Source organism: Opisthorchis viverrini (genome assembly GCF_000715545.1).
Source record: "Opisthorchis viverrini unplaced genomic scaffold opera_v5_10, whole genome shotgun sequence".
In the NCBI taxonomy this organism is placed as follows: domain Eukaryota; kingdom Metazoa; phylum Platyhelminthes; class Trematoda; order Opisthorchiida; family Opisthorchiidae; genus Opisthorchis; species Opisthorchis viverrini.
This window is the reverse complement of record NW_008751666.1, coordinates 2,126,504-2,145,861: the sequence shown is the minus strand read 5'-3', so window position 1 is coordinate 2,145,861 and position 19,358 is coordinate 2,126,504. Positions and strand designations below refer to the sequence as shown.

Sequence of the window (19,358 nt, the reverse complement as noted above, 5' to 3'; positions counted from 1 at the left end):
GTGCGGATTTTGTGTCACATTAGTTTCGTCATCTGCCTTGACCTCATGTTGGAGTTGGTACTATTACTATTATTACCGTCATTTTGAAACCCAAAACTTGGCTGGATTGCATTCGAAACGGATCCATCGACCAACAGTGACTGAGCCACTGAAGTAAAAATGGTTTACTAGTAGACGAATGTGGTCTACGCGCAGGCCGAGGTAAGTCCACTGGACCAGAAGTGCCAGGAAAACACGCGAGAACTATCATCAGCAGGGCCTAAACAAGCATGCGTATGATTTATTATTATTGTCGGTTTAAAGTACTTCGCCGAACAATGAACTACGTTGCCTACGGTGTTTGCAAACGTATTCTGACTGAACCGAGATAGTTTAAACAGGGCCAATGTGGAAAACTGTGGGCCGAATAGTAATCGACAAAACTTGCCTGTAGGCGTGTCAAGACATTCTTTACGGTGAACTGTTGATAACCAATGTTCGTACCCTTTTAACTTAAAGCATTAACATAAAAAGAGGCAGCAGATTTTAGCTAATAACTAGCTGTTAGGTGTTTTGTAAAAATGAGGATCATGTTTGATCGTGCTAGACAGTCATGCTAAAATACCTGATGAGTTCCGCTATAAACCGAGTATGACAGCGTTGAGGTTCAGTAGGCACCAATGTGTACTAAACCGATGAATTCGCCAAAAGTTCAGTTTAACAAAAGTCGGGGTATACAGGGCTTTGGAGTGTTAACTAGGGAAGAACAGCACTGAAGGACACAGCTCTGTGTTTGAGTTTGCTCGTAATAGAAGGAAAAGTCAAAAGCGGATCATCCGTTGCAACTCTAGGCCATAATTTTGTGTGCAGTGTTGTGTATGGTTTGAGACAAAAACGGACCGCGACCTGTCTTCCCCTCTTCTGTTGTCATAATTCAGCTAATCGGGTCATCATGATGCCGTAGTTCGTCAGCAACGAAGGGAAACAGCACAGTACTGTTCATTTTGGATATCAGAATATTACAGTTGAGACTGTACCACATATTAACCTTGGGCGACGAATATTTTTACAACATGGGCTGAATTCTGATACATACTATTGATGAACTAGATGCTTTGTCCGGGCGCCGTGCTATCCAACTTTCTTAGTGGAGCAGTGCACGCTAGCAAGCTGTCACAGATTGCGCTTCACCCGATGTTTACTTCCAAAACAATTGATTTTTCTCAAAACTAGGCTTACAGTGTGCAGCTGTTTACGACGTGCTACAACAACACTACCCAGGCCTTAACAGCTTTCCACTTCGCAGGTCCATTCTCCGAATTGGAATCAGTTAGGCAAAAAGTGTCAACTTCAGTTACTTAATCAGCTGAACTATTCGAAGGTCAATGGGTATGGCTGGTTCCCCATTGATTTTGTGTCCGTCACTGGATAGAATATTGGTAGCCCATGTTGTAATGATGTTTTGTAGTTTTGTTCACTGAGCTGGGAAATTCGGTTGGAAACACTTTATCCCCAGTCGAGGTGACACCTTCAGTGTGTTGTGAGTGGAACTGCATTGAGTTCGGAACGCAGTTCCACTGACAATTCACTAATGACTTCACCTCGATTGGTGGTAAAAAGTTTGCCATCAAATTGCCCAGCTTAGCGAAAAAACGAACGCCCATGTTGTCTCTGTTTATCGTTCCCGGAAACAACAAATTGTGGAGTTCAAGGATTCGGCATTTGAATCCTGAAGACAAACGAACCATCAATGCTTGTCGGACAAAACTTTCAGCTTAGCTTTAATAGTGGGATGCGTTTTGGATTCTTACTTTGCAGGTTCATTCATGAATAAATTGGGAACTTAATTGGAACTTGACAGATAATCGAACTCACTGAATACTTGCACTGTAGACGGGCTGTTTGAACTTCTCACCCAAGTGCTAAATTTTTCAGTTCGCTTCGTAATAATAAGAAGTGGACTTTTGAGTCTGAGTACAACGACAACTAAATTTTCGTGACGTTAAGTCCCTGAATCAGAACCGTGGGAGCATGCAAAGTAAAAGTCACGGAAAGCCAACTTGGGAATTTCCGGATGTATTCGGTCGCAACAAACTCGCAGTTGTCTGGCTAACAGGGGAATAAACTTACATTCTACCCACTGTCCACTGTATGAAGAAAAATGTCAAAAACACGCCCCTACGCAGAGCGGAAATTCAGAACGATACATACGATGTCAAAAAAATTAAGTTCTGAAAGCTAGTAGCTAGGCAACATTCAGTTTAGAAAAACCATGTTTACATTGCCATACAAGCATCAAAAGGGAAAGGTAATCAACTTTTGGCCGTCAATCTGTACCTGGTTTTCTGTTCCAACCCCACCAACATGTTCGATCTGGAAGAATAATGGCCAAGATCTACCACCAGGTTGAGTGCAAACTCAATCGTGTTTCCGCACTGAATGGTAGTCGCTCAACTACCAGGCATCTGACAGAGAGAATACGGAACACTATCCAATGTCCGTGAATGGTGGCTAGGACCAACGTAGCTCAGCTTCATTTGCGTCACAAACGACCAGAACCAAGTGTGCCGTAGAGAAAGTACGCAGGACTGCATCGATTCAAACCACTATCGTCTGTATAAGCGATTGACACCCGGCCGTGACCCATAAATTTGCTCTGAGAAGTAACTTGCATGTGCTTCTTGACAGAACTCACTTTTCGTAAGGTTGAATTATATTCTCCTGCAGCTTACATCTGGTTGCATTTGATTCATTATCGTTCGTTTCCCCAAGTTTCCACCAACCTTATGTTCTACTTGAACACATTTGAGCATTCCACAAAGCACTCGTTTGCGGATTAGGTTGGCAGTGACCTGTGACTCAATTGAATACCACCTGAATTTCTTGTTTGTGCAACATATTCAATTGGGGAGCTACCATCAATGATAGATCTATCAGGGATTCAGTGGGGTCTGCCAAAAACCAATTTAATTCACAGATGAATGTACTTCATCAGTAACTTGAGCAAGCCTACACGAAACTAACATCCATAAACTTGCTAGACACCGGCGCGATGCACTCAACTCTGTTACGGATTGACTCTTCATTCTCGTTCCTCTTTTTCATGCAAGCACCCTTAAATAAGCAATGATGCACGTGGTTTTGCTAAGCGTCCGATAATTTATTTATTAACCACAAAAAAGAATCATCGAATCACTGGTAACTGATGGAAATAACCCTGTCAGAATATCCATTTTCTGATTGACTTCCAGTAGAACAGTCAGAATGGGGACACTAGAGGAAGTGTTATGAGGACACTTTCTGACGGGCCATGGCATGTTGTTACACACTACAGTTCCCGCTAAAATACCTTAGTGTGAGAAAGGGACCCAACAGCAAGGAGCACAGCAGCCTTTTTGCGGGCAAATGTAGAAATTACAAGGAGGATCCTGGCATTTAAAACACTTTTGATCTTGAATCCTGGCTGTCCGATCGGCGTTGCTGAAATGAATGACTGTTTGAGCGTCCAATCTGTAACTGCTTTTTATGGCTGAGATGCTTGATGGCTTCCATACTGCAATTTTGATGAAACTTGAGAGTCTCAGTAGATTTTGGGCATTTTGGGGTTATTTTCAGGAATCTGACCTTCCTGCCATGGGACACTCATTTCAGACCTGAAAGTACACCAGATAATGGTCGGGATTTTTGCTTTTTAATCAGCGTCAGACAGAGTCAGGGGTTATTTGAATCTGACCTTCCTGCCATGGGACACTCATTTCAGGCCTGAAAGTACACCAGATAATGGTCGGGATTTTTGCTTTTTAATCAGCGTCAGACAGAGTCAGACAGAAACAACGATCGCAATGGGAAAACTTGATACCATGGTCGACTTTGTATCCGAGTTAAAACAACCACCAACCCGGTTCACTTATAACAGGGTGTTGGACACAAAACAGTAAAAGCCGACTGTACGTCATGAAACATACTTGGCTTGTATGTATTTTAATGTTTTGTTTAATGTGGCACTACACAGCGCTTCAGATTTACTGCCTCCCGAATCCGTTCAAAAGCTTCTCTAGCCATAAACAGATTTGCAATCCTCTTTACAGACCATGCATTCCACAACCAGTGTCCAGTGACCTTCCCAGCACGCCAGTGAATAGCCTGCGGATATCCGGGTCAGATGATTGGCTGAAGTCAGCAACTAGTTTCTGACATGTCACCAGGTGTCTGAAGGAATATTTGTTGAGAAATGGTGGCCAGAATATTGTCGGGGATTATTTTCAAAGCAAGTTTATGTAGGTGAAACTGAACAATGCCGGTAGGGGAACTGAAAAAATTAATCGGTGTGATCTGAAATGTTCGCCTTTGTGAATAATTTCTGCAATCCAGTGTTGGCGTGCGCCCGCTTACCACTTGAACTTCTTCTCGGGAGGTTTTTTAATCATTGTCCACAGAAACTGTAAAGAAACACCCCCGAAGAACCCCTATCCCATATAGAGAAGAAAACAGCCAAACTGTGGTGTAAAAGGGCTAGCATTCTCTACCATTTTTGGTGATAGTAATGTCTTGTGTACTGACATTTAGCCTAATAGGTGTAGCCTATCTCCCCATAAGGCTAGTCGTGAACCTCTTGCCCTTTGAAACATTCATCATCAATCAAAGCTTCTAAAGATTGCATATTTTATTGACATACCGGGTTTTGGCTAGATTTTACTTGCCAAGCCGTTTCATCGTCATACTGGTCGCCAGTACTGTTTAGATCCTGCTCTTCAAACCAATAAGCTTAGTGGCGAAGTTAAGCCTACAAGCACTTGTGTTCTGTTTTGCGCGCTATCCAAAGTAACCTATTTAGAGTTGCGTTCTAAACCACCGTGAACCAGAACAAAACTTAGCCATGAACTTTAAAGGGAGACATATCCGTGCTTTTACCATGACCCAGCTAAAAAGCAAAAGTAAGAAACGGGGAACACGACAGAAACAAGTTGAGTTTTATCATTGATTTCAAATGGCCAAAGATCCAGCTATGAACCTAGGTAAGCGATATCTTGGTGTGTTAAGTATTGTACGTCTTCTCGGCCGAATTCATGTTTTTGATATCATAATTAATGCGCGCATTATGACCCGTAGTACCCAAAACCATCCAGAAGCTGACTTCGAGAATCTTCAAGTTATTGAATATTTCTGTCTACATAGACAATCTACGGACCTCAGGTGGTCCTTTCTCATCTATCTCATGTTACATACCTGCAGGAAATGGCAATAGCGTGAGCAAAAATGGCGATTCAGCGAAAGATCGATTCTGAATGCACATTTTATGTGCTCCCCCGTGGATTATTACCGTGTACTGCTTTCAAATAAGAATGGTGGTGAATTATAGTTTGATGAATTGATGTACGAGGTAATTAACTGAATTTAGCATACGCCCATTCCTCGTGATATTCTATGGATCTGACGTTTTTCGACGCCTATGCTGACGTTGGTGCTGACCTTTAGTGTTTGACCAGTAATTACTTGGTTTAAACAAGATACCGAAACCTCTGCAACCTTCAATCTGAAGGGAAGGAAATGTGTAGATTTAGGGCATAAGTCAAATAGAGAGCTTACTTGGAGATGAAGAATTTAGGTACTGAATAGACAGAACTTGTATTCGAGGATACACTGGCGGTGGCTGTCGAGTCATCTGACGCAAGCAGTAGTTTACCTAATTTTTTCGGGGTTTAACTATCTGTTGATCAAATTCAATGGCGGACCATAAATATGAAAGACTAAATTAAAAAACAAAAGCAACTCCCATTTGGGAGTTAGAGTAATTTGGTCGCTTCAGGTGCGCCAGTTGACGCAAACCGTTATTATGTTCCTCGCTGGATTATCTCGCCTGAGTTGCCGTGTACTCCAACATTCCCGCGGAGAGAATCGAACACGCGAGAGCGAGCTCCACAAGAGCAGTGCTCCAAAAACCAATCTATGCGGTCTATTGGTTACGTAACCGTAGCTAGGCAGCGGAATCCGACAATGATTTCGTACTAGGTGATAGTTCTCCTCCTCCGCCTACACCTGGATGAGAGCTCTTGATAAAATGTGATTTTTTTGCGCCTTTTTGTTGAACGCAAGATGTATCCTTGCTTCTTACCGATTTGAAAACTTCCGGACTCAACAGCTAGGTGTAGGTGCAGACTTCCCATCAGTCTTTCTTCAATACTCAAAAATCTTTTCTTTACCCGTTTTCTAGAAGAATGCTCAATTCCTTCACGCAAATGACCACCACCTTCTTTACTTGTTTAGTCTGCCGACCGAACGATTTTTCCAAAATGGTGTGATATTTACCACTAATGTGCTGATTTGGTTGATATGCTACAACAACCGAGTACAACAAGCCTGCTAATGTTGGTCTCAAGAAGCCAGAGTAGTATTTGTAATGCTTAGTCCCAGACTGATAGTGTCCTCTGAAACATAAGAGTAAGCATAAGATTCTGGACTTAGAATGGTCCACACAGTACAATCACATTTGTGCAGTTCAGAGTGCGTTATTACGTGGTCTTGTATGCCAGGTTTACATATTTCCGAGTCACCTTCTGGCCCAGTGAATTGCATTTGTCATAATTTGACCCTTGTGCAGAAAAATAGATAACTTTTCATAGAATTAAATTGCGACCTCTGTATGGATGGTTTACCAGGATACTGGAGTGTGTGTGAACGCCTGATGAAGGATGCATGATGTGGACTACCCAAGTATGAGTTACTTCCAGTGGCTCTCCCAAAAAGGTTGGTTTGTAAAGAACATACCAAAGAGGTGGAAAACGGTGAGATTGTCGTGTTACCTAAGCAAACCAGATGTCTTACTTTACCATGCCAGTGCGGTATTTGTCATAAGATGTCCTCAGATGTATAAACAAGGGTTAGAAAAGTTGTGCTGCTACGGCCCCAACAGTCTAGTTCTTCTTTAATATGAGGAAAATTCTAAGTAACGTCAGTGGGTTAATACAATGGTCACTGCTTTGAAGCAGCTGACTGTAACGGATTTCGAGTATTCAGGGTTAAATCTATACGTGCTGTTTAATCCCCTCTCCTAGATGTCTCATTATTCTGTCAAACGATTTGGGTATTCAGACACAATAAGAACGCCAAGTTTGATTTGATTGGGCGGCAAGCAGAAACAGTTGTTCTTTGGTAATGTGGAGGGGCTCGAAGTTCCTTCGGTCTCTGTTGGTCGATTAGCTTTGATGGTCGCTTGGAGATAATTGTGTAAATGATAACACAGTTCAGTTTATGGTGTAGTGTAAAGCAAATTTGGAAGCATTCAGTACATTGACTACACCGAATATGAACCACGTCTCCCTTAATGAACCACTTTGTCCTGATTCTCCGATATTCCTCATTGGATTGGTGCAAGAATATTTGGCCGTCCAAAGGGAACGGATAAATCGTGACAATCTAGTCCTGCTACTTCCCCGATGGGGACACAAGTAAAGAATACATGGTGTAGAGATTGGTTGGGGGTCAGATGTGATCAGCTATGCTGTTCAACCGTCAAGTTCGTCCGCATAGGTTACCCTGAGTTGGTGAGGATTAAAGCACATGACAACAGAGATTTACCTAATATGACTGATCCTGCGATACTGAATTGGGAAATACATTTTAGCAATTGTTGTGGTTCGTTGAGCATAAATTCACGGGACACTGTTTGACGTAAAATTGTCCAGTACAAGCACGAAAGACTTATGCTACTGCCGGACAATAAGTAAGCCTCAGGGCTGTTCTCACGTGTTGGCCGTGGGCGTCTCAAATCGCACATCGCTGTGGGAAGACATCCATGAGGCTCGAACGACACTCGCAAGTCCGCTGACGACTTTCACTTGGGTACCGTAAATCTTAAAAACAGAATCTTTACGCAGTAACTAGTGAATAAAAATTTTTCAGTTAGCTGCACCATACTCAAAGTATGTTCCAACCAGGGCCACATGATTTTATTTAAGTTAACTCTTATAGACTAAACGGGAGGTGGATTGACATCTGGAGAATTATAGCTTCGGTCTTCAGTTGGCAACAGTTTAGTTCCACTAATCATTTGGAACAATCTACTGCTTCAGGGAATTGTGACAAGGTCCAACTCCAGTGGATAAGGACCAGGAGGAAGAAGAGATATTCGGACAACGACTGCAGTGGTTTGATTGAGTGATGGGGTTTACTAGTAGGCTAAGGGGAGATATGCACAATCTGGAAGTGTACTAATAATCTTATTGTACGTTATTCTGCCTTGTAATATGGCTCGGAATTTCATGGTACCACGTGAGTGCATCTCTTTCGATGGCAGTCTTACTTTCGGTTTATCCAGACAAACGAAACTTCCAAAAGTAGCAGGTTTCCAACAGTTACGGGTACTTCCCGGTAGTCTGAAGTATTGCCTCTTAAGTTCGTCTGTTCCATCTCACTATCAAAACGCTTTTGCAGACACCGAGTATGCCGCGGCTAATGTTTTTACATGAATGACTCGAAATATCCTGCGAAATAAAGATACAAAATGACAGAAACGACAGACGACTGCTAAATTCACGGAAAATTCATTAGGTTCCGGAAAAATCAACATTTCGGATTCATGTAGGACCCAACCTATGTGTCCACTCGTGACGTGCTTACATTTCAGATATACTTAAATAAAGAGCGGAGCCTCCAGGGTTCGAATAAGCACAGGTTAAACCATATAATTATAAGAATTCGTTTCACGAACAGACATGCTGTTTCAATAAGGGAACACCTTGATCACTCTTCGAGAACCACTGCACTGTGAGGACCTCCGTACACCAATTTTTTTTTCACGTATAGAATTAGATGACAGCCTAGTTGGGGTGTGGAGTACTTTCCGATAGATCTGTAATTGTAACTGTAGCTTTCACTCATTGATGCTCATTTGGCTGCTCCCGGATCCATGGTGTACGGAGACGATGCGATTTATTGTACCGCAACATCAAACTTCTAAAGAATAATTAGTGTCCCGTCCGAGTGGACTTTATAAAGAAGTTTACCGACAGAGGACATGTGTTTTGCAGGCCGAGCAGCACATCAAACAAACCGAATGTTTACAGGACGCTACTGATTATTTTGTGAGCCGTGCGTGTTTGACGATGACGTGCATAAGGTGTAAACTGTCATCAGTCTGCCGCTTACAGATTTACAAACAGCCACTGATTGGCTGGAGGAAATCTAAGAAACAGATCGGAATCACACTATGTGTTGGTGTTTTTCTGAAGGAAAGAGCTTCATTATTCCTTTGAACGTATTCCTTTTAACGCTCAGTACAGCGGCATTGTATAAAACTCTTGAACGAAATGAGGTTACCGATCAGCCATTAACTGGAAAATGGTCTACTGATAGGGAGAAATCAAAGTAAGGTCGGTTAGGCCAAGTGTGTTCTGAAAGGCCGACTGGTTAGATGTCAGTCAGCCATTGCCAGGAAAGAAATGAGTTCGTGTTCTTGATTTCTACGTCCTTTGAGGCATCAGTTACGAAACTGAAATAGATATATTGGAGGAGGGATGGTGACCCCAGCCGTTCGACTTCCAGTGTAACTGCCCGGCAAGCAGGATCCTATCAGTGAATCCAGCCTATGCTCAAAAGCCGAGAAGCACTGTACAAATGCTTCTTTCGTGCTGGGAACCACCAACAGCATGCATCTCACGAAACTAGTAATTTTCACATCCGCGATTACCCGGCCACTGGTTAAACCTTTAACCTGTTAGGTATGAAAGGCTGGTCAGCCCTCACAGTGACACTTATCCTCCAGTTACATGTTAACTAGCTCCTCGACTGACATTTTTATACCCTTATTTGGTCTGACTGTTGACTCATATTATGAGTAACCTGTTTTAGCGTTTTTGGAAACCATTTTAGAGACAGAGACTATCCTCCTTTCAATACTGCCCCCCAGGGGAAATATAATATTCTAGAACTATAGAGTAGATGCATTCGGTTTTCCATACTTACTAGTTTCCTAGCCAAGAGGATCACCAGTGTTGTATGCCAGTGGTTCGTATTTACTGCATGATTGTCAGTTTAAACATTTGGTGTAGAAAACACTGAGTTCAGAAAGGCGGAAATAAACAGGATTTGATCTTCAATTCGTTCAAGAATACAGGAGGTATCTACTTTTATCTCCGTAGGTAAGCAAAGAAGTTGAAGCACAGAGCAAATTAATAGATGTCAGATCGTTCTTAACTTCGTTCCTGATAATTGCCATCTCATGATTTATATTTTTGGTTCTAATGGAGTGAATACTGGACGCCGGCTGTCAATCTGTGTTGTGGAATTCGATCAGATTCCACAAGTATGCCTTAGGTCGCAGAATAGTTTCTCATTCACGCTGTCTTCAAAATCGTCAGAAACAACTAAAGATTCATAGTTCTGGTGCAATCCATATAAATAGCCTTCAAAATGGGTACCCCCCTGCGTCAAAACTTTCTGGTACCCCGAGATGGTTCGTGACAGAAGAAATTCACTGTACCGATTAGGTGGTTCACCTGACGAAGGGAAAAACATATCTTGCGCGCATTGCAGTCGGGATAATCCATAATTCTACTCGACGCCCGCTTATTTACACTACTAAAGAGAGTCGCTTGTCACACGTAAACTTTGTAGTTTAATAGGAAATTTGCAGGAATATGAGTTTACTATGCCCCTATGGTTTTCACTTTCAAAATCCGCCTTGTGACAAAAGATGGAATTACTTTGGTGCATGTAATTTGCCACGACTCCCAGGCCTTACTCGATTCGGATCATGTCGGTTAGTCACATGATGCACAAACAAGAATGATGTTCATAGTCTTTTGGGTATACTTCTTAAAATGGAGAAATTTCATTGGAGACCACCTCTTCCTATCTTGTTGCCTTGTCTTGAATGATCTATCTGTGCTGTATTCTTCTTAATTGTCAGCTGTCTTTCTTCCATATCTGTTCGATTTATTCTTGGTTTTATTTAGTCAGTCCATGAAGCAAGTCCCTTTGGAATGCCCCCTTTGCATCAGATCCTTCGGTTTGCATATTTTTTTTCTGTGTAGTTCCGTTAATCAGTAGACATAACCCATCTGTTTGTGGGCAGGCGGCGTATTCTGGGGTTCCTAAAAGTCCAACAAACCATTCTATTCCATTCTATTCTATAAACCATTCTATTCTATATTTAGACCAGTCAGTCACGTGCAGGTTGATACTGTAATTACACTAGTGTTTGCATTTTGGCCGTAACCTGTGTTAGACAAAAAGCGATTGCCCAATGCAGGAGTCATGAGGTTTTCACCGAACACAAAATGTGATTCCACTAATTAGATTGCCCGCGGTAGCAATAAATTTGCATCGGCTGTTGGGAAATTTGCACCGAATTTCCGCTAAGCGTTACAGGGTACAATTTTTGTTCGTTGTACCATCAGACGAATAAAGAGAAGTTACTGGATCTCCATTCTGGTGCACAATGAAGGAGGAACTGGATAAAAAGCTTCACGTGGAAGATTAAAGGAAACCTTCATTGTTTTACTCAGCACACTGGCATCAGAAGAGGCTATATAAATCCTAGAATAGAAAATCCTGCATTCCGTTTGCTCTGCTTTTGATATCTGTGTGTTGTGCAAGCCTACACCCCCCACCATTGCTGTCAAGACTGCATCCACACTTTTTCGGGGTGAATATGTCCCCTAAAAGAAGCCTTCACGCCTCTCGCTAAATTATAAACATGGGAAGGCGTGCACACAATTTGGATCCGCAATTTGCACCAGCGAACGTCACGTTTGTTTGTATGCGAGTCTTGTGACACAGCATGCACTCTGGGACAGATGACTGACCGCCGATAGTCATCCACATGCACATTCGCAAGTGTATTCGACGTCACAGTGATGGAACCACGGGCGACATTACCGGAAGCGCATTATTAATGAGCTTCTCCTTTCCTACGCACGTCTACGTACACAGGCTGTAGTCTCGAGTGATTTTACCGTAGTTGCCGTCAGGAGAATAAATCCGGGAAAATGGAAACAAGTCCACGTCCATTCAGATTGTTTATCCGTGTGTTTTGTAACCACGGTGCAGTAAGCCCGTGCACAGTCACTGCAGCCGTCTGGACTTTAGTTTGGGAGAACGCGTTAGACATAATCCATAAACACGGTGCGGATCGATCGACACTGCCAGTGTAACCATTCACTGAACACAGCAGCACATCTTGTCGACTTGGTATGACAAACGTTTGCTAAATGTGGCCTTAATTCGTCAAAATGGTTGACGGCAAAGGATAACGGAGACCGTAAATTTATCTGTTTTCCACCTTTTCATTGACCTTGCGGAACCTACATTCACGTACCATTAAATCAAAATTAGCTTATAAAGGGCGTTGCACATTCACAAATTTTGAAATTTACTTTAATGTCTGATGACATTTAACACGTGATAAACATAAGTGAAATATTTGCATGAGGAGAGTACCTATGGGGATCTGTGATAATGCTTATTTACCTTTAAAGGCAAAAGCTTTGCATCACATAGTTCCATTTGGTATGCTTCATTGGACAAGAACTATTCGGGAATAACCAGACTAATCCGCAGAAAACATCTACGCTATTCAGCCTTTGTCTGAAACCTACCTACCAAGATACGTTTTCACCTCAAATTTTATGTCCACTGGGAAAGCTATCATGAATAAATAATCAGTATTTGTCTGAACCTTTTATGTCGCTTTGAAGAAAGCTGCAGTTCAATTAGCGGAGCATTCATACTGTTGGTGCTACGGACCCAGTGGTACTCGATTCCTCTGTGCGCAGTGATTATTCATGCTACTCTGACGAAAATCGATGTCGATAAATTAGATGACAGATACCCCCGATTCCGTATCATCGATCCTACCTCAAGCGAGTTTCCTGGATCAAATCTGAGCTGTTAACAGTATTCACTAAAGATCAACTTCACGGCTTCTTTAATTCTACGGGTTGTCAGTAATCACCCAGTAGCGCGGTCAAATACCGAAGTTTTGTTAATGATTGCAAAAACGCCTTCCAGCGGGCAGAGAACATATTCCACAGTGGAATTCGACAGAATGACTGAAGTTATTTAGCATAAATAGTTTTTGAACAGTTTGCCAATTCTATCAGAATATCCGTTATTTTCAGTTTGTCAGCCGTCACCGTCCTGTCACATTAGATCAACCAGAAACCCCTAAGTGAAATTTAGTACCATATTTCCACTCACCTTTTGGGTCAGAGACCAAACGCATTCAGAATACCTTCTGAGGAACTGCTATACAATCCCCAACATGTCTTTTGCTCCAAGCCCCCAACCTTTGAACAAGACATTGCTGCGTGCACGATTAATCCTCCAGGAGCCGGGGAATTGGCAGACTCGCCACTTTTGCCATCCATATTGCAAGGAGACAATGCATCATCTGCCATAATGTGTTGGTTGAAACGCGAAGTATTATCATCATTCTTGCTGTCATGAATAAACATCAACAACATGTCCTTGTTCTCCAAGATCTTTTGGCGACGTCACTCCCAGCAGCGAGACCAGCACTGGCATGACGCCAATTTTATTTACGATCTGTAAGGTCATATGGGCTGTCACAGTCGGATGGACCTAGTTTCAGTTCACTGGGAAATTTACAACATACACGCTGTGTAGACTGCTGGTATGAAGACACAACACGCAATTCAGTTTATTCTTCGCTGTTGGCCCAGTTCATCTTGGCGCCAACCTGAAAATAATGGGTATTCGTTTTGATTAGCATTTGGGCGCCATATGGTTACGGTCACTCACTGCGGGATGACAATCGACTGGAGAAAAACGGGTTGATTTTTTGTATCCGAGTTCCATCTTTCATACGTTTGCGCACTGAGCACAAAGTGAGAAAGCTAATTTTTCGGTTCCATCGCAATACAGCTAAAGAATTGATAGCACATTTTCTTCGACAAAAGGAGAGACCAAGTACTATCATTCCCATCATAGGTAAAAGGCAACTGGACGGTCGGCTATGGGGTATTTTATCAGCGACTATCAAGAACAGAACATTACTTGACAGTGAGCGTTCGCAAGGGCAAACGAGTCTCCTTCTGTCACCTCTTTGTCAGCTAGCCTGAATCGTTTGTGCACGAACTCCGATGATTCTACGGAAACAATAACTAATAGAAAAACTATTTGCTTATGTACCCACGTACACATTTGAAAAGCAAGGTATTGGTAACAGGGGGCTTACCTTAATTCCAGGTGAAACCGCCGCTTATGTTGACCTTGTGCTACACAAGTGCCAGCTTGGGATTCAGTTGAAATGACCCTTAGGATATCGAATTAATCTCACTTATGCACATAGGGTCAATGAAAACCCCTAAATAGCTTATTCCTGGTTACATTCGCAAGGTAGGCCCAGTCCACGAATCTCCACAAGCCTCATTTTATATTTGAACACGATCAACCATCTCATAATCGGTGTCATGCCAGGAATGTTGCCCCAACATCCTGGATGGCGTTCCAAATAAAATATGAGATGGCCATCGTGCATACAGGCATGAAAGAGTGATGTAGCTGCAATTAACTTGAGTCTTTCGCAGCGACTTCAGTTGCAAATGAGTGTCAATCTGCACATACGCAGAAACTAAGCAGAAACTATGATCGATAAAAAATCCAGCGACTGGGCCTACTTGATGTAGCCCGTCAGTGGCAAAAGTGGTAATCGGTTTTCTCGATGCACTACTAAACCAAGAAAGTTATTAGAACTGTGATTCTATTAGTTGCTGATCATTATACCGGTTTTATGTGAATTTGAATTTGTGATGATAACCATCGGCCATAAACGTAACTGGAAAAATAACTTTCAGTTTCGTGGACCAGGTTAACGTCATGAAATATTATTGAATGATAGTGGATGAGCTCCATACATCCTAATCTTGCGGGGAATGGTTTTTGCCTTCTGGCCAATTTTTCAGCATTTCTTCAATCTACGTCGCAGGCTTTCTAATGAGTCAAGCGATCAAGTTTCAATCATAGTGCCGCTTTGCGGAAGATGATCTTGATAACTGAGGGTGGTGGGAGGACGTAGTTATTTAGTAAGTAGGTTACATCCGAATTCACTTCAAAAAGATGAAGAACTTGTACGTCCTTGGTGAAGATTAATTAGGAGTTTTCCGTGAAAACTATGTTGGTCAAGATTTTCTTCGTTGTACAGTGCGTGACAGAAAAGTGCACTGCCAATTTTCTCTGCAATTTCTTTATTATCGAGGCCACTGGGATCACATTTAGCTGGCACGTAGTTAATTGAAACTTTCAGACTGATTTTAAAGGTGGAAAAGCTATGTGAACTTTGCAAAGTTAATTTTGCACAAAAGTCCCACGGAAGCAAAACTGTGTCATCATGAAGGTCAGCTTTTGTTTACCAATTCCGCACCGTCCACTGCTACACGGTCGGTGCTGGAAAGGCGATTAGTGAATATGCTGCAGTTTCGAAAGTTCACCGGGTGAAGAAAGCGGAAAATTCGCTCCTGATTCGGCTTGGTAAGTAACTGGGACATGCTAATGTTTGCGAGAAATACACAGAATCCGCTTAGGCACAATACTTTCTTCGTGAATTTGTTAGCACCCACAGTAACTTACGGAAGCACCTGAAGGAGTCTGTAATCTAAACTGTTGAATAGAGAACAAACGATGGCCAAAGTATGATGTTTTTCGGAGTAACGTCCTACGTTTTCTGTGCTTTGTGAATGAAACGCAAATAGCTTGGCGGCTCTCTGTCAAGAAACGCAGGATGGATTGCCGGTAGTTTATTTGACTTGCGCATCTCAGTCACTGAGTTTATTCACCTTTCCAGGTATGTAAGGCAAATTCGATCGAGAAATTGTTAACCGGGTTATGACGTGCATGCCTGTGTTTTGTGTGGGGGAAAATATTGGCAAAACGGAAAGCTATTCCTTCGTTCATCAGCATATAATGTTGGGATAAGCTGCCAGATTCAGCAGATAAATACATGGAGCTGAACCATGAAATCTTAAATGGCTCTCTATGGATACATTATAAATTTGGATGTTCCGATTAGCCGGGTTCCAGTTTGAATCTTTGGCAAGGTGTTTCCCTTAGGACAAAAACTTCATTACACGATTATTCTTGTATTAACGTTTTGCGCACTTATTTACGTTGTTTGGGAGTTTTCAACGATGCGTTGTGGAGACCCTATTCAGCAACCAACTTTTTCGCAGTTCCGCACAGTTTTTAATTAGACGATTGGAAGACCATAAGCGCACTTGCAACGAACATAATTCCTCACTTTGTACAGGGCTCTCGGGACGCACCATGGTGACAGGAATTCAGGTTGATTCCTGTCAGAATGATGTCTGTGATGAAACGGAACATACTTTGTATAACCCTGCTTTCTGCTAAAACATGAATCAAAAGTGGACCATTGGTTGACGTAGTACAGTTTTAAAGGTAAGCAAAGCGCAGCCGGCAACCAGAGCTCACTTGAAACGCAGACTCAACGATGTTTCACGGATGGCAATAAAATTTATTGCCAAAATGTTCTTCACCCTCAAGAACAGAGACAATACTGTATTCTGTATTGTGGGTTCCAGGAAATTCGCCTAAACGCAGATGCTCTTCCGCAAACGAGGGTTTTAATGTATGAAACTCCTTGGCACTGCATCAACAAAGATGTATTAGTTGCAAATAAATTTGGTTTTCACGACAGACTCAACTGAATCTCTCGTTTATGATATTCTACAACTGAATGTGCTGTGCAGTCCACCTCATGATTCAGTTGGCACGATATTCGAGATATCGCAGTATATTTTCATAAAGGAAACTACTCACAAGGTCGCTGAAAACTCTTCGACAGCCCACGACCGGTTTCGCCCTTCTTGGGGCTCATCAGGTAAGCGCAGTCCCCGAGTTTCCGTCAACCTTATGTTCTACTTGCACCCAAATTGGACTGTTTTCGAGAAATACACTCATTTGCAAATCTATTTGGTTTGCACGAGAGACTCAACTGAATCTCTCGTTTCCTTTACGAAGATATACTGCGATATCTCGAATATCGTGCCAACTGAATCATGAGGCGGGATTACTTTTGGCTTTCCAACTTCATTTGTAGAAGATAACTTCAGATACCTCAAAATCCAATCGTCACCTACAATCTTGGATACAGAAAGTAAGTTATGACGGCTATATATTTTTATCACCTCTAAACGAAATAGATCGACCCATAGTAGGGTTGAAAAGGGCAGTTGGAATCTTGACCATTGGTCAAATGAATAGTACTATTTGCCCATAAAATGTTTTCACAATGCTTGTGCTTGACGACCAAATTGCGATAGCTTCACATCGAACAATGGAAGCTGGCTTCTCTGGTAGCGGACTCGCTGAGGAAGGTCCAAGACAAGTGTGGCATATTTTAAGCATGTAAGCCTCTTGCTTCTTTGAGTGAGTGTATGCAAAAGAGGCTATCCTAGGAGCCAAGTGAAATTTAAACGGCCATAAAACTTCTATCCACCACAAATCGCCCACGCGTATTATTTTCTTTTTTCTCCATTTAGTGCACAAAACCTGGGCATAAGTCAGCTAGTTGCTGGGCGGGGCGACAGCCATTGCAACGTTCAAAATAACCGTCAGCATGTAAGAGTAAGGCACGAAAAAATCTGCTGACAAAGTGAAAGATGGTCTTTGGCCCGGAGACATGGGGTTCTATTCGGCCTTAGGGTGTATACGGTGTGCTTCCGAACTTAAAGAATATATCCCTAGTGGACGATTGCTCCATAGCCTTCAAGAGGTAAAACAGTCACTCGGCGACTGTTCGCAGTGTAAAGCGCATTCCATGATGTAATCTGAATGTCTCAGCTGGATGGCTTAGGCTCGCCAGACTCCTCGGAATAGCAAACCTGTTCCAAAGTGATTGGTTGTGGCTTACGTTCACGAACGAACTCTATGATGGCATTCCCCCACAATCTTTGGAATGATACTTGTGTGGAAGTGCAGACCATAACGAGAAACCTAAAATACGTGGTCACACTTTTTCACCACATAAAGGTCGTGCGAGATTTGGAGTGATGTCAGTTTTCAGTACCACAAAGCGTTATGTTACATATTAACTACCGCAAATCTCACCGAGACTGGGTTATACTCATCATACGTCGTTCACTGACATGCCGAAGATGTATTTAGCCTCCGAGGATGAACGTTTGCCCAATCCGCACAAATTTTCATTATTTATTTGTGACAGCCCCATAAAGATAACCTAAGTCAAACGGTATAAAGCTTCACTTTACGTGACCCAAAAGAGGGGAAATTAGTGGTAACTTTCTTAACATGGAAGTAAAGACAAGACCGAAAGTTAGATGACAAACGACAAGGCAAAAACCAGCTCATCATATAACCGTCTGTAAAACTAGCATAGCAGGCAACATTATGACAACGTACGACGAGGGAGATACAGCCTCCTGTAAATAACAACATGGCTCCAGACGAAGGGCAATTAGTTTCGCAGTTCCTAGTGCACGTGTTTGGGTAACTGACCCATTAATAGGCCAGATAGGAAAATACTCAGTTTTTCTATGTGCAGTGAAAATGACAAAGACACGACCTATGCACTACTGGATTCTGAATGTATTGTGGATTATGTGACTAAAAAACGCTCCGTGTTTCAGAAATGCCAGGCAAATAATCGGTAGATTTGTGGTCGTTCGCTGAGATAGATAATCCGGTTGAAACGCGTCACCTCATCATGCATCATCTTTTTTGTGTTTGGGGATATGTGTAAGCCACGAGTGGAATCGATCTTGGGTTTCCCGGGGAGCATTCCCGTTATAGTGAAGTGATGTTGTAATTGCTCGGTGTACGTGTCATCCACTGACCTGACCTCTTTGGTAGCTTTTACTTGCTTGACACAATGATCGGTACTGTCTGCTAGTCCGTTTCTTAGCTTTCCAGCTTCATATTTCAAAAAAGTGGTCCTAACTGTTTTTGGTGGTGCACACGCTAGATTCACATGAATACGTAAACTTATCAAATTCGTCTTGGAGTCTCATGCTGTCAAAAAATCTTGCATCCTACCCGTCAGAGCCTTCAAACATTTGGAATCAAAATTATTTACTACATGGTATTCTTACGTGGAGCCTACGGTCAGCAGCAATACGTTTATTTGTCTATTCTGTAGCTTGCTACCAATCTGTTCAATGTCGGATTTAGTACACAGTGCACTTGATTTGGTAGTACAACGTTTTCATCGACCCTACTACATCTTGAGTACATCAAATTTCAGGAAAATTAAAAAACACCCAGCTGCAAGCTGAGAGCCAGTCAATGGCAAGCAAGGGACTAATAGTAAAAGAGCGTCAGGTTAAAGGACCGAGAGCAAATCTAAAGTAGAAATAATTGATCAAGGTTCTTAAGGCAAACAG

General features: G+C 42.3%; 1 protein-coding gene across 1 annotated transcript; it reads right to left on the bottom strand.

Annotated features, from left to right (window-relative positions):
- Positions 1–13,184: 13,184 nt before the first annotated feature.
- On the bottom strand, positions 13,185–13,376 carry T265_00977 (hypothetical protein; the record flags this gene model as incomplete). Its single annotated transcript, XM_009164892.1, has 1 exon — positions 13,185–13,376. One exon carries the CDS (start codon positions 13,374–13,376, stop codon positions 13,185–13,187), a length of 192 nt encoding a protein of 63 aa, XP_009163156.1.
- Between the last annotated feature and the right edge of the window lie 5,982 nt (positions 13,377–19,358).